We start from the raw sequence: 16280 nt of genomic DNA on the forward strand, positions 1-16280 counted from the left end.
GGGAGCTGTCCTTAGTCTTGTGTTTAAATAACAATGTAGGACTCACGTATAAACTTTCAGCACAAAGTCCTTCTCCTCTTTGAGATCTGTGATAGTGTGGAAAACGTCACTCATGGCCAGAACTGCACAGCCGTACGGCCGCCGGTACTGAACGTGAGGTGGGCCTTTCTTTGAGTCATTCAGCAACATGCGGCCTGGACATAGCATAAATGAGACAGCCGGAATGAGACGAAACTCTTAAGAATTTCTTGTCCGTAGATATATGTAGGGACTGTACCAGTTCTCATGACATGTGCAACAATGTAGAGGTCTCTCTTCAAGTCTTTACTGCTGAGGTCCTGCATAGAAAGATGGAAAAGTCACAACGTTGTGGTTTATGTCTTAAAACAGACCCCTGAGCCAGAACCAACTTTTATTACCTATTGCTACCTGTTTTTGGGTATTTGGGATCTGCATCAGCAAATTTATCCATGTCTGGTAGAGGTTTACCTCGAAGAGCTTTCCGCGAGTCCGACGTTGTATTCAATGAGTTCCTTCTTTTTCTCTATTGTCTTGTTGTGGGGCAGACTGGCTCGTACATGCACATCTATTGTCCAATGTTGCCATTTCTAATACAAAGTAGCGTAAATTTCTTACTTATATCTGTCAGTAGACTTGCTATGGAAGTGCTAAAAAGTGCAACATGGCTGACATGGTACTCAAAGTTTTTGAAGATCATACGATCTATTAAAATCTACTAAGATTGCATGAAATATTGATAACAATTGCAGAAGTAGTGCAGACTACCATATTCAAATGATTATTTTGCGTGTGATACTGTCACCATGGAGCGCTTATTTCCCTTCACATGCAATAATAATAATAATAATAATAATAATAGTGAATTTGATTTATAGAGCGCTTCTCTAGCACTCAAAGCGCTCCATTGGCATCATATGGTCCAACCTGTGGTGTTTCATCCTGTCGAGGCCATGCAGCACACAACTATAATCCCTACCAACCTTTCTGTAAAACAAAATTGCAATCTTGACTACAGAAACTTTTTTCAGCATATCGAAGGCCGCACAACCTTGTTTTAAAATAACAAAGGCAATGACGGAATGATCTAGAGGCAAGAAAATGCATGTTGCAAGAAGCTGCAAAAATATATTTATTATAAATTAAAAACAAATGCCATTAAGAAACCCCAGCAGACATCGTTTTACTGGTTGTCTTCAAATCAGCCCTTAAGTTTTTCATCGGCTCAAAGATTGCTGTACAGAGAATGTGTCGAATATTTTCATTCCTCACAAAAATATGTCGATTTTCGACATGATCATTGAATAGTGGCTTTTTTCATCATCTGTCATATTGTAGCTAACGCCTCCTTGTAATTGCTTTTGTGTTTGTTTTTTTCCGTGAGCATTCCAGAAGCTTTCCAGATGCTAAATATAAATGCAGAACAGCGACCGCAGAACAGTTTTAGTATTGATAAATCACATGCTGAGTGATAAATAATTATATTTCCATCTTCTCCCAGCATTGTGGCCGTTTTGATGGTCAAAATATATTCTGCGTATTCCTGAAAACAGACATGCTAATTGGATTGCTTTGCTCATTTTAGAGATGCAATCAGTAGATCAGTTTTGCAAGCAATTTCATGTTTACACAGTTTTTGATACACACAAACCTTTAGAAGAGGTGTGTCAAAATTGTTTTCATTGAGGGCCACATCGTAATTATGGCCCTCAAAATACCCTCAGAGGGCACTTGTTAACGAGGAATATCAATATAAACGTATACTAGCCTCTTAACACAATTAGCAAAGGCAATTGTTTTTTTAGGGACGGCGTGACGCGGTTAGTAGAGTGGCCGTGCAAGCAACCTGAGGGTTCCTGGTTCAATCCCCAGCTTTTACCAACCGAGTCATGTCCGTTGTGTCCTTGAGCAAAACACGTCACCCTTGCTCCTGATAGGTCATGGTTAGCGCGTTGCATGGCAGCTCCCGCCATCAGTGTGTGAATGAGTGTGTGTGAATGGGTGAATGTGGAAATAGTGTCAGAGCGCTTTGAGTACCTTGAAGGTAGAAAAGCACTACACAATTATAACCCATTTAGTTGGGCTTGTTATGAACCACTGGAGTGATAACTTGATTTTAAATGATAAGTCGATACGGAAAACCGATATTTAAGTATTTATTTTTCATAACCAAAAAATGAAGCGCATCATCAGAAAATATTAAAGTGTACAACATATGCAATTGTATGCAGCCCATTTTTCAGTCACAATTGAAAAAACAATTAATTCAGCCAGGAAGTGCTTTAATATTTCCAGCCTTTCGCAGGCCACAAAAATTGTGGCAGACTACATAAAATGATGTGGCAGGTCAGAAAAAATTATGTTTAACAAACATGCTTTAGTAAATCAGGCCTTTAATGTATTATGTCCATGGTCCAAAATTTGCTACATGAGATGTGCCTTGAGAATCTTTTGTAATTTGGTGCAACACTCACATCACTAATTTCAATTCAACTGAATGTGTCGAAAGAAGAGGACATTACCGTGAAGAGAGCACAAAGACGATCAACTTTCTCTGGGTTCTTTGGTCCTCCGTTTTTGTTGAGTTTCACCATGAACTTTTCACTGCAGAGCAAGCAGGTTGACTGACTGCACCACGTGTTGTGTGACTATTCAGGAATGTTAATGTGCAAGATATTTGCTGGTACCTGATCTGTTTGGCTTCTCGAGTGTCATAGAGGGAGAAGAAGACGTCTGCTTCCTCACTGATGCTGTTGTAAGTGAAGCTCTTCAGATTGATGAAGAGGTGGTGTGACACTGGGACACGGCAGCTGTCACCATGGCGCTGTTTCGCGCTGTCAGCCTAGCAACAAAGGGATAAACTCAGTGCATGATTGTTGCAAATGAAGTCAAAGAAAGTATTCTGTAAATTGAACAGATCACTCTATCTTTATATAGGTCTGCAAGGACAATTTTGGCATAGTTCCCTCAATTGTCTTCATGAAATATTAATACTTTATAATGACACATTTCAGGCATTTGCAGGTGGTGAATATCTGTGAGAACATAAAAGTTTGTACTTACTAATAAGGGTAGTTATTTTACAAGCAAGTGGACATACATACAGTATATTGCATGAAGACAAAAACAAGCATAATAGTACAGTAATATTGTGCTTGCAAGAAAACATAGAATGAAGGACTGAGTTCATTACCATTATAACAAAAGATATCTTTGTTTTTGTTTTTTGAAGAGTACCTGGTTTGTGCTTTGCTGACCACAATGTCTGCTGGATACATGCTAAAAAAAAAGGAAGAAAGAAATGGATAGTCAAAAGAAAAATCAGTCAAGCCCTGTTTGTCTCCACCCACAAAAGCTTTGAACTTATTTACCTCAGACACACACATGCCTCAGCCTATGATTCAAATGGGACAACATTTCACCTACGTACTGTACGCTGCTGCCTCTTAACGATGGCATTTCAGCTAAAAGAAACAGTGTGTGGGAGGGATGAGGACAAAACCGGTATCGCCCCCACATATCGCAGCAGCCCAAAAGAGCTCTTTTCCTCCCCTACCTGAAGATGCGCCAGGGTCTTGTGCTCTGCCAAAAACAAGCTTACGCTCATTAAGTCAGGATTCTTTTTTTTTTTTTCCAAGGACAAACTACAATTTTTTTTTCTGAACATAGCACTCAGTTTATAATTTGTTAGTCAGATATGTTTAATCCGACATGTATTAAATGTTCAAAAAAACACATCACATTTGTCATTTATATTTATTCCAAAGCCAATTAGCCATAATACATAATTTTGAATTCATTTTTCTATCACCGACAATATGCTTGCACCTGTCTATTTGCATTATGTCTGCATTGCTGACTTGTGTCACGTGCCGCACTCAAAAAGGCAAGGGTACAAGCATAAAGAACAGGTCACATGAGACTGTTTCAACAGCTAACTGTGCTCTTTTGTGATCCACCTTCTTACGGATGATTTGATAATGTGTACGTACATTAACACACCAACAATATACAAAGTATGCTGAAAAAAAATCTAGTTTCACACGCACTAACACACTCTCACACACAAATGCACGCACGCACATGCACGCACACACACATGCACACACACACACTTGTATTTTATACCTTCTTGAGACCTCTTTGGGATCACCCTTTCCATTTATATAAAGATTTGTATTTACAGCATTAATAATATATACATACTCTGCAAATATAAAAAAGCTTGTTGTGAAAAATTAATTGTAATTTCACAAGAAAAAGGTCACAATTTCACAAAAAAAATGTAGAATGTTGACAATGTTATAATAAAAGTCCTAATTTTACACAACGCAAGTCAAAATTTTACTGAACATTTGCGCAACAATATGATAAAATATGGAGTTCTACTCAATGAAAGTCGCAATTTTACAAGAAAAGCTTAACATTTTGGCAATTTTATGAAAAGACTCATAATTTTACTCGAAAAAAGTCAGAATTTTATTAGAAAACTTAAACATTTTGGCAATGTTATAAAATAATTGGAATTTTGCTTGTCAAAATTATGACAAAACTCATAATTTTACTCAAAAAATGTCACTATTTTACAAGAACAGCAAAAAATGGGGTGTATTTTTTGTCATTTGATATGACATTTGTCATTTGACAAATGTCACCATTTTGCATTAAAAAGTAATAATTTTACATAAAAAAGTGATAATTCTCCGAGATAATATTTCAATATTGGAGAAACAGAAAGAATAGGAGAAATTGTTCCCAACTTCATAAGAAAAAAGTTGACACATTGAGAAAAAGACTAATTTTATTTTTAAAAAAATAAATAAATTATGTTTTATTTCCTTCAAGTTATTACAGTATGTCTCTTTATACATATTTTTGAATTTTTTTTTTTTTTTAATAAATTTTGGCCAAAGGGGCATTTCAATTTCTTACACACACTTGTTATTACATATGTTGACCAGAGGGGGAGCACTTTTAAAACCGACACACAGTCCATCCATCCATTCATTTTCTACAGCTTGTCCCTTTTTGGTGTCGCGGGGGGTGCTGGAGCCGGGGCCAACACAATTTGAAAAATCCCTTCTTTGTGGGACCACCCTAATTTTGACATATTTCACCACCAGGGTGCAAATGAGACATACTCTATTAGATGCAATGGTTTTCCGTATTAGGGCCTTTGTTTGTTCACCGGTCCTCATATGGAAGATACTTTTCCTTGTTGATGTCTCAAGAAGGGTGAAATACAAGAGCACACACGCCCAAGCACACATGCACACACGCACACAATCACACACACACGCACGTTTCTCCAAGTCTGCAGAAGCCTTCCATTGCTGGAAATGTAGAATATGCATCCTGCAGGGACACATGCAACTTACTTTATAATTCAGTACCTACTAATTCACGTATTTAATTTATCGCTTTTAATAATTGACGGGCTGGGCTTGTGCAGAATGCAACGGTTCAAAAATACCTCTCGCCAACATACCAGTTTGTAAAGCTCTGATATGCTGATCTGGTCTTGGTCCACCATTTCGAACTCCTTTCTGGGGACCAGGTCGATGCCAAGGTGCCTGGTGAGAGAGAGATTATAATATGTACAAAGCAGAAAAGACATCAGACTACCTCACGTCCTGTTGCAATGCCTATCATATTAATATATGACATGTTGACAATATAAAGGAAACAGAATGTTGTTATTGCTCTTAGTAGTGCTGTACTTCTTACTTTTTTTTAAATATTATTGTGATGTACTACTTACTATCTAGTGCAGACATCTTAAACTTGCAGCCCACATGCTCATATGTTGTGGTCCTCTCGTCATAGTTTATTGTAATTGCAACCCGTGCAGCCAGGGCAGCTACTAGTTAAAAGGGCTGTTTGCAACTTTGTCAAAGTTAAATTTTTAAACCAAAAATTAAAACACTAACAACACCGACTATTTTATGTTACAATTGTCCCTCCCGGATGCGGGTTCCGATCTGGGGATGCTGTTTTGGTTTGTGAAGCTTTTTGAGGCACTTCTAATTTAAGGGCTATATAAATAAACTTTGATAGATGATTGACAGCCGTCCCTCGCCACATTGCACTTCAAAGTTTGCGGCTACACTCTATCGCTTTTTTTTAATATTTTTTTTTGTGATTGATTTTCTACATATTTTGCATTTTCAAGCATAAAAATTACTAAAATAAAATCTGTATAAATGAAAGTATCAAAACTACAGTAGTATTGTCCATTGCATCTATGTAACCAAAGTCAGTACAGTAAGCACGTGCGCAGTGGATTGTGTCTCTTTAGTGAGCCAAATAAGGAGCTCGGTCCATTTAGCATGTTTTTCTTCCTGAATATGCAGAATAAATAGATGGCTGGATGGCTGGATGGACGGCTGGACGGACGGACGGACGGACGGACAGACAGACAGACAGACAGACAGACAGACAGACAGACAGACATACAGACAGACAGACAGACAGACAGACAGACAGACAGATAGATAGATAGATAGATAGATAGATAGATAGATAGATAGATAGATGGATAGATAGATAGATAGATAGATAGATAGATAGATAGATAGATAGATAGATAGATAGATGGATAGGAAAATTTAAAAAATATATGCTGATCATCAGATTGCCCACAATACTTGGAGGAAAAAATGCAAATATTCGTAGTTAGCACACAAAGTGTGATTTATCAAGATTAAAACTGTGGATGCTGTTTTGCGTCTATATTCAGTAATTAGAAACAGGACGTGCAAACTGGCAGTTGAGCAGAAATGGCTGTGAGAAAGGAATCTCTGTCCTACGTATGCTTTTCAACATAAATTGACTATCAAAAAAAATAAAATAAATTAGACATATTGTCTATTCAGCATCATCATTTTATCATTTTACAGCTGATGGATGAATTAAAATAATTGTAATCGATGTGTTTTGGTATCTTTTATTGTTTTTTTAATGACTTTCGTTGTTTATTTTAGAAATATATTATTGTAATATTGTATCTCCTGCAAGAAAAAATGTTTTGGAAAATGATTTTCTGGCATTTGGATCATTCCACCAGATGCATGAATGTGCTTTGGTGTTGTGATGGTCCGTCACTGGCTCACTGTGCGCTTTGTCAGCATCATAAAAATAGTTTCATTGTCTAGATTGTAATTCTATTTTTCAGAAAAGATGGTACAGATTAGAAATAAGCGCTGCTTGTTCAACAAACTCCACAAGTTGGAACATGATAACATGACTGTGGAAGGAAATTAGTGTTTCATGGGCACAAAATGCCGGTAAAGTTAAAGTTAAAGTACCAATGATTGTCACACACACACTGGATGTGGCGAAATTATTCTCTGCATTTGACCCATCACCCTTGATCACCCCCTTGGAGGTGAGGGGAGCAGTGGGCAGCAGCAATTCCAATCCTTAATGCTGAGTGCCAAGCAGGGAGGTAATGGGTCCCATTTTTATAGTCTTTGGTATGACTCGGCCAGGGTTTGAACTCACGACCTACCGATCTCAGGGCGGACACTGTAACCATAAGGCCACTGAGTAGGTAGTAAACGTAAAAATGTACATTTAAATAGGGCAGTCTGCGCCAGTTATCAGTTGTAAATGCAGTCTCAGTAAATTACATATACAAATAGTACACACAATTTAGTAGTTTGCTTACACTGTTTAGCGGGCGGTAATTTTATCTAAGAAAATCTTCATTTATCCAAACCCATAAGAGGATATTGTTATAATTGATATCACATAATCAGTTTTGACTAATTTCTCTGTGATATACACTGTATTCAGCAGCCATAAAACAGATGTAAGAGTGGATGATTAGGCCCTCTGGGTTGGGTGAATTACCGCACATATGTACTGCTGCCTTCTTTTGAACATGACAGCCTCCAAGTATGGCTATGATATTTTGACCATTAAATGTGATGATGCCAGTTTTCAGGTTAAGTATGCCCTGCAGAGGACTGATCTCAACAACCACAGTGAACAAACAGCTAGTTGTTTTGTTTTCGTCTTTTTTATAACATGACGCATTTAATGTTTCCAGATCCTTAGATGCTGTTTAAAGTGTCTCTATTTTGGTATTTTGGGATCACACTCCTCAGCCTTCCCGGTAAGGTTTATTCAGGTGTACTGGAGAGGAGGCCTCGCCGGATAGTCGAACCTCGGATTCAGGAGGAACAGTGTGGTTTTCGTCCTGGTCGTGGAACTGTGGACCAGCTCTATACTCTCGGCAGGGTTTAGTTTAGTAGTTTAGTTTATTAAGGATCCCCATTAGTCTACACCGTAGTGGAGACTATTCTTCCTGGGGTCCAGGCAAAAAACATCACACAACCACAGAACAAACGATTAAAATGCAGTACAACATGATCCAATAATAAATTGTCATAATACAAAAATAGCAACAACAAAGAACCAAAAAATACTAATAAATGTTGTTACATAATAATTTTCATACCAAAGATAAAAATAACAATATAAAAATAGATATACTGTATACATTTTTGCAAAAATAAAACAAAGAACCAATGGCCTAAAATATACACATTAGTGTACCAAAGACAAACCATAAGTGACGAAAAAGTATCATCCATCCATTTTCTGCTGCTTATCCCATAATCAATAAAATACTCAATAGTCAATAAAAACAGTCATGACATTTGGTACAATCTAAAATAATCTCTTTACGCAATACTTCTTCTTTTAGTTTATTCTTAAAGCCCACTATGCTGGTGATTGAGAGCAGATATTGTGGAAGTTTATTCCAGTAAGTGATTGCCCGATACATTACAGTCTTTTTCAAAACATCACTTTTGGGTTTAAGACGGGTGAGAGCACCTCTTTGGGCTAGCCTGGTACCGTTGTTGTGACTGTCACTAGCAAGCAAGAGCTGAGAATACAGATATGAGGGTTTATGGTATGTATAGATGTTTTTTAAAAATAGAATCAAACTACAAGCCAGTCTTTCATTAACTTTCACCCATGACAATTCATGATGCATGATCTCAATGCCAGTCCTAAATGAGCAATGGAGAGCTAGTCTGGCAGCTCTGTTTTGGGTAAGCTGGATTCTTGCACCCTCAAGGGTTCTTGAGGGTGCATGGGAGTTTGCCCAACCAGTCTACATGTGCTTTGTGGACTTGGAGAAGGCATTCGACCGTGTCCCTCGGGAAGTCCTGTGGGGAGTGCTCATATAGTATGGGGTATCGGACTGTCTTATTGTGGCAGTCCGCTCCCTGTATGATCAGTCTCAGAGCTTGGTCCGCATTGCTGGCAGTAAGTCGGACACGTTTCCAGTGAGGGTTGGACTGCGCCAAGGCTGTCCTTTGTCACTGATTCTGTTCATAACTTTTATGGACAGAATTTCTAGGTGCAGCCAAGGCGATGAGGGGATCCGGTTTGGTGGCCACGGGATTAGGTCTCCTGCTTTTTGCAGATGATGTAGTCCTGACGGCTTCATCTGGCCGGGATCTTCAGCTCTCACTGGATCGGTTCGCAGCCGAGTGTGAAGCGACCGGAATGAGAATCAGCACCTCCAAGTCCGAGTCCATGGTTCTCGCCCGGAAAAGGGTGGAGTGCCATCTCCGGGTTGGGGAGGAGACCCTGCCCCAAGTGGAGGAGTTCAAGTACCTAGGAGTCTTGTTCACGAGTGGGGGAAGAGTGGATCGTGAGATCGACAGGCGGATCGGTGCGGCGTCTTCAGTAATGCGGACGTTGTATCGATCCATTGTGGTGAAGAAGAAGCTGAGCCGGAAGGCAAAGCTCTCAATTTACCGGTCGATCTACGTTCCCATCCTCACCTATGGTCATGAGCTTTGGGTCATGACCGAAAGGATAAGATCACGGGTACAAGCGGCTGAAATTAGTTTCCTCCGCCAGGTGGCGGGGCTCTCCCTTAGAGATAGGGTGAGAAGCTCTGCCATCCCGGAGGAGCTCAACGTAAAGCCGCTGCTCCTCCACATCGAGAGGAGCCAGATGAGGTGGTTCGGGCATCTGGTCAGGATGCCACCCGAACGCCTCCCTAGGGAGGTGTTTAGGGCACGTCCAGCTGGTAGGAGGCCACGGGGAAGACCCAGGACACGTTGGGAAGACTATGTCTCCCGGCTGGCCTGGGAACGCCTCGGGATCCCCCGGGAAGAGCTAGACGAAGTGGCTGGAGAGAGGGAAGTCTGGGCTTCCCTGCTTAGGCTGCTGCCCCCGCGACCCGACCTCAGATAAGCGGAAGATGATGGATGGATGATGAATGGACAGATCCTTAGATGCTGTTTAAAGTGTCTCTATTTTGGTATGGTATATCGTGTGGACAGCAAAAACAAATGAAGCTCTGCCTCAATCAAGAAGGAGCCCTCCCTTCTTTGTCTTGCGTATGGATGTCACTGCTCACTTAGATTTAAGAAGTGGCAGCAGAGAGAATACGGTGTTACAGTTCTTTCAGGGAGAAGCACAATGACTTGAATCTGCTTGACAAGCACTTGTCTTCAACCTCAGCTTGAAAATAAATGTGTTTATTGTGAACATGACGTAATATATAATGCAATTAATTTTAAGATTTTTAAATAAAGCACCAATAAGTTATGAAGTGTAGGCGGCAGCAAAAGTATGGCATTCATTATACCGGTACCATTTGGGTAATGACAGACATTTTATTCAGAGTGCCTCGTTTTATCATGGCTTGCACTTCAATCACACTTTTACTGGTTTTAACTGTGGTGGCATTTACAGAGAACATTTGAAAATGTATGTCAATACTTCTGGACCTAACTGTAACTGTATTTTGTAGATGTTGACTAGAATTACAATAATGATCTCAAGCGTAGTGGTATTACTCAGTCGGCATACACTGACACAACACTCCAAGTCTTCACTGTATATCCATATTATGCATTTATTTAATAGAGGAGAAACTCACTCATTGCCCCAGTCAAGGCGTACAGTGATGTGCCGCTTGATCTCACGGGTCTGATCCTGGGCGAGGTGACCCTGAATCAACTGCCGACGCAGGTCGATGAGCTCATTCATCACATGACGGAGCTTATGGAATAGGTCTATCTTGTGTTTCTGTGAAATCAGCCAAAATGTAAGGAAACAAAGTCTCTTTAGATCACATAATTATCATGCACAGAATGAACCAGAATGAACCATGTTACAGGTGGATATTACCTCCAGTACTATCATAAAGCTGGTTCTTATGTGGTGTAATCTGGTAATTCGTTTGTGAATTAGCTATACAGTATATGAATGGCACCAAATCATACAATGAGACAACTGTGTATATTTTTATTCAAAAAGCTGTTATTGAGTTATCCTACTAAATACTCAGCTGCTCAGACAACAAATGGGCATTCATGATCCGTCATAAAACCTCACAACTGAAAGGACATTTTACCAAAATTTGCAAACCCTCAAAGAAAATATGAAAAAAAAGACAGGAAGAGATGACAAACCTAATAACTACTTTTTCAAAGTAAATAAAGATTCAGAGACAACTTATTTGGTAACATAATTGAAACGATAAAATGATGACTTTTTGTTGTATTCTTTACTGACTTGTAAATGTTATAATGTTGGATACTCATGTTACACAATGCTAAAGCATCAAATTGTTAGGTTCATACACTTGGATTCATTTGCGTTGCCTCTGTTCGAGGGGTTTAGGGGTATTTTTTTAACAGTGGAGAATCAGTGATGTCACTGATTGACGGATCAACTGATGTGGGCATTTCTAGTATGCAAGAATGTGTGACTCTTATGCCTTTCACCTGGAGCTTTAGTGTTATTCATTCTCGTCTAGTGCCCTCCCACTACTTGGATGTCTGTAGAATAAATACTTCTGTGTTTATTTGCCTTTACGACATTTTACTTGGGGCTGTTTTATCAAGATGGACCAGTACAAAATCGGATTAGCTGCTAAACTCCGACGTAAAAACACAACAACATTGCTTGGTTTGAGGAAACGATAAAGTATTTTTGTCATCTTATCATGGCATGCACGCAATAACACCGACTGGTGAAAACTGCTTTTTCCATCTAGCTCTTGAGTCTGTATCGATCAGAGAGTGCAGGTGTACTTAATGTTGTGAGCGGGTGAATCTATATTTTAATTTTCCTGAAGGAATAAATAAAGTAAAATCTAATCTAATCTAATATACCGGTTATGAAATTTATGTTCAACCATGTCGATAAAAAAAATATTAGCGACAACATCAAGATTAGGACTGCGAATCTTTGGGTGTCCCACGGTCCGATTCGATATCGATTCTTGGGGTCGTGTTTCAATTATAAATCGATTGTTTTTCCGATTCAAAGCGATTCTCGATTCAAAAACTATATTTTTCCAATTCAAAATGATTCTGTATTCATTCAATACACAGGATTTCAGCAGGTTCTACCTCAGTCTGCAGAACATGCTAGCAGAGTAGCAATTTTTTTTTAAAAAGCTTTTATAATTGTAAAGGACAATGTTTTATCAACTGATTCCAATAATGTAAATTTGTATTAACTATTAAACGAACCAAAAATTTGACTTATTTTATCTTTGTGAAAACATTGGACACGGTGTGTTGTCAAGCTTATGAGATGCGATGCAAGTGTAAGCCACTGTGACACTATTGTTCTTTTTTTATTTTCATGAATGTCTAACGATAATGTCAATGAGGGATTTTTAATCACTGCTATGCTGAAATTATGAGTAATATTGATACTGTTGTTGATAATGTTCATTTTTGTTTCACTACTTTTGGTTTGTTCTGTGTCGTGTTTGTGTCTCCTCAATTGTTCTGTTTATTGCAGTTCTGAGTCTTGTTGGGTCAGGTTTGGTTTTGGATTTGGATTGCATTGTTATGGTATTGCTGTGTATTGTTTTGTTGGATTGACAAAAAATAAAAAAATAAAAACAAAAGCGATTTAAAAAATAACAGAACTATATTCTAAAAATGAGAATAGATTCTGAATCGCACAACGTGAGAGTTGCGATTCATATTCGAATTGATTTTTTCCAACACCCCTAATCAAGGTATATATTGAACAGTATACATTTGATACTTTTAGAGAAGGTGGGGCTTGACTCATTTGGGATCGCCTCCAGAATAGAACATCTCGCAGACACACGCAAAAAGTAGGTTATAAATGTGATACATCTATTTCGATTAGAGTTTATTAACCATTGTTGGCCCCCTAGAGGCCCAACTAAAAATCTCTGTTTCTCAGCTGTGGTCCATATGGGCTGCAGCGGTACCTAGTTGTAATACACTTTTCCACCACTTGTGGCAGTAATGACAGTCTCAAACAATCATAAGAAGTCTGGAACTAGTCATAGAGTCACAGAGAAGTTTCTTAAGCGCAAAAATATGACTCAAGTGGTCAAGTGGTGAAGCTTCTTATACTTGGTTAGTACTTATTTTTCTTTAAAAAAAAAAAAGTATATATATATATATATATATATATATATATATATATATATATATATATATATATATATATATATATATATAATTATTTGTATTTTCTTTATATGTGACAATCATTGGTACTTTAACTCTTTAACTTATATGTCCTGTCCATCCACTCAGGCAAATCATATTGTTGATGTAGATGATCATATCTGCTGTACAGATTAACTTTAGAGAAGAGAAGTGTTAAATACTTCTCTTGCCTTATTTGTATGTGTCACTATTAAATGTTTTGGTCGAAGGTTTTTTTTTAAACAAAAACAGTTTTCTTTTAAGTAATGCAGAAATTTATTAGGGCTGTTTATTTTACGGAAGAATGTAGTTTGTCATAGATTGGCACCTAATGTTATTAAAAAGTATTGATTTTGAATTGAGAATCATTTTGAATCAAGAATCGATTCTGAAACGAATTGTTACCCCCAAGAATTGAATCGAATTGATTTGTGTGGTGCCCAAAGATTCACAGCCCAATATATATATATAATATATATATTTTTTTCCCTTAATTTCTAGCTATAACAGCCCACAGTATGTGGTTGCGTGACTCCATCTCACGTAGAAAATATTTTTATTATTCCTGGTTCGCCCTCAGTCCTTGTCAAAGTATTCTTGTGAAAGTTATTGAACCCCCAGCTGCTGCTAATGCTACAAATGATCTGATTACCTTCGTTCCGTAGAACTATACATCATCATCACTGTGTGAGGAGGTGAAAGTGTTTCGAGTACCCTGAGGGTAGGAAGGCCGCCATATAACAGCAAGCCATTTACCATATGTGTTTCCACTGAGATTCATGCCCAGAGGGCTAAAAGACAAATATTACTCTCCTGCTTTGACCTCCTGGTTGTAATTTCTTATAGAGCAAGGACAACAAAATAAATTCGGACAATATCTGTTCTCCCTAATGATATGACAAAGCCACATTACTCCTTAGGTTTGTTTACATAAATGCATAGATTAAACAGCGCCACAATAGTCATGTAAATTTAATGAGGATAAAGATTGCATGTTCTCCAAGGCTGCTGAGGAACGAAGATTTTGTCAGGAATTGATGAGCCCTTCCAGACGTCTCTTTTGTAGGGCTAATTATGTGCATTTCCCAACATTATGTTTAGACCATTGCTCCTGGAGATAATACAACAAATTCAGGCAACAATAGGGTAGTCTATCGGTGTCTTGTCCATGATACATCCTATTATTATCTCGCCAACTGTGGCAGCATGGCCTGTATCACACTGGGGGTGAGCGCCTAAACAAGCGCCATTAAAACAACGCATCACATTAGTCGAGCTTCAGAGGAAGTTACATCATCACAGTAATCTTGGCTCAGAACATGAGCAGTCCTTGGTGAGAGGTTATGTTAAAAAAAAAAAAAAAGGCTTCTAACCCTTTCTGCCTGCCCTGGAGCTGGATTAAGGATGTTTTAGGTTTCCAGTAATCACTTTTGCCCAGCAAGTGAAGATGATACTGCAACTAAGTGAAGCAGGCCAAGATCAATCAAAGGCTGAATGACATTGCATGAAATTGGGTGTGACAGGTCTGTGGGCCATTATCTGTGTCCAGAACCCATTTCTGCGCCCACTGAGACAGTGCATGAAAATCTAGGGCAACAATCAAGACATGCATCTGGAAAATCTGAACGAGGTGCCCTGTACATTTAGGCTATATCTCAACTATTGCAGAACTCAGGGTATAATGTGCTGAAAAAGCCTGTTCCGTTAAACCCCTCTGGAGGATGCAATTGAAACAACGATGGATGAAATATTTTCATGCAAATTATCGCTTTGCTCGCAAAAATCCTCGGAAAATCCAGTAAATGTTAGAGCTGGTCTCACATTGCTTAGGAATTTGTTGTCATATTTGTTATGTTGTGTGTATACGTAAATTGCTACTTGCCACATAGAGCTGCTTCCACAAGACACCCCATTCCTGCAAAGTTGAGGTGGTCTCTGTGATAATGGGGTCCTCAAGGGGCACTACAGTCTCACACAGCCTGTAGACAGAAACATTTGCATGAATGTGAGCGTGCCCAGAGGTACGTCAACAGAAAAAGTTTGTGCAAAAGCCTGGCGTAGACATGACAGGTAACAAACACAATGTTTCTTTTCCTATTGTTGTGCCGCAAGAAAGATTTAACCTATCCCAGCTGAATGGAATAATAAACTGTCAGTCACAGGACTGAGAGACAGATAACCATTCTAACGCACATGTGAACAGTACCAATCCTGGATACCTTGGAATCTATACCAGTACTTGAAAGAGAACTGCACTTTTGGGAAATGTTGCCTGTCATTCACAATCCCTATGTGAGACAAGAACACATGTCTTCTTTTTGTGCATTTTAATTCGTAAAATACTGCAAGTATGAGTTGGCTAACAATGCAGCTCATAGGAGTAAACTACTTCCTAATTAAGCCTTCTAAAAAACAATACTCCAGTTACGTCTTGTAACCTGAATTTTTACCAAGTATTTGCGGTATTGGTATTATAAGTGCAAACACTAATAAACTACTTTTTAGCAGCACATTAATCACAAAGATGAAACATAGCTACTGCAACAACTGTGTGAAGTTGGACCCCCCACTTTGTCCAAACTTCCCCAAACTTGTCTCGAACGTTTGGGCTGAAATTGTTTTTGTTTGTGCTTTTACGGTTTTTAAGTTGTTCTAAAATAAATTTTCTGACTAGTGATGTTGTAATGACCTGGTCACATCGTGGTGCGGATTTCGTTCACCCAAGAACTAAAGGAGTCCAAAACCAACAGAAAACACAAAAAGACTCAAAAATCTAAATCATATTATGATCCGGGC

The 16280-nt window shown here is 38.6% G+C and overlaps 1 protein-coding gene across 1 annotated transcript in view; it reads right to left on the reverse strand.

Annotated features, from left to right (window-relative positions):
* The window catches only part of LOC133554906 (dedicator of cytokinesis protein 3-like), a 76609-nt gene extending 61151 nt beyond the window's left edge, over nucleotides 1-15458 (reverse strand). Inside the window, exons 1-8 of the mRNA XM_061904174.1 lie at nucleotides 15367-15458; nucleotides 10934-11082; nucleotides 5507-5591; nucleotides 3256-3297; nucleotides 2706-2860; nucleotides 2541-2622; nucleotides 278-338; nucleotides 47-194 (exon numbers count right to left, since the gene is read on the reverse strand). Of these exons, the coding sequence (XP_061760158.1) occupies nucleotides 47-194; nucleotides 278-338; nucleotides 2541-2622; nucleotides 2706-2860; nucleotides 3256-3297; nucleotides 5507-5591; nucleotides 10934-11043 (683 nt within the window). The 5' untranslated portion in view covers nucleotides 11044-11082; nucleotides 15367-15458. The remainder of the gene's footprint in view (nucleotides 1-46; nucleotides 195-277; nucleotides 339-2540; nucleotides 2623-2705; nucleotides 2861-3255; nucleotides 3298-5506; nucleotides 5592-10933; nucleotides 11083-15366) is intronic.
* Between the last annotated feature and the right edge of the window lie 822 nt (nucleotides 15459-16280).

Source organism: Nerophis ophidion, linkage group LG06, assembly GCF_033978795.1.
Source record: "Nerophis ophidion isolate RoL-2023_Sa linkage group LG06, RoL_Noph_v1.0, whole genome shotgun sequence".
NCBI classification, from domain to species: domain Eukaryota; kingdom Metazoa; phylum Chordata; class Actinopteri; order Syngnathiformes; family Syngnathidae; genus Nerophis; species Nerophis ophidion.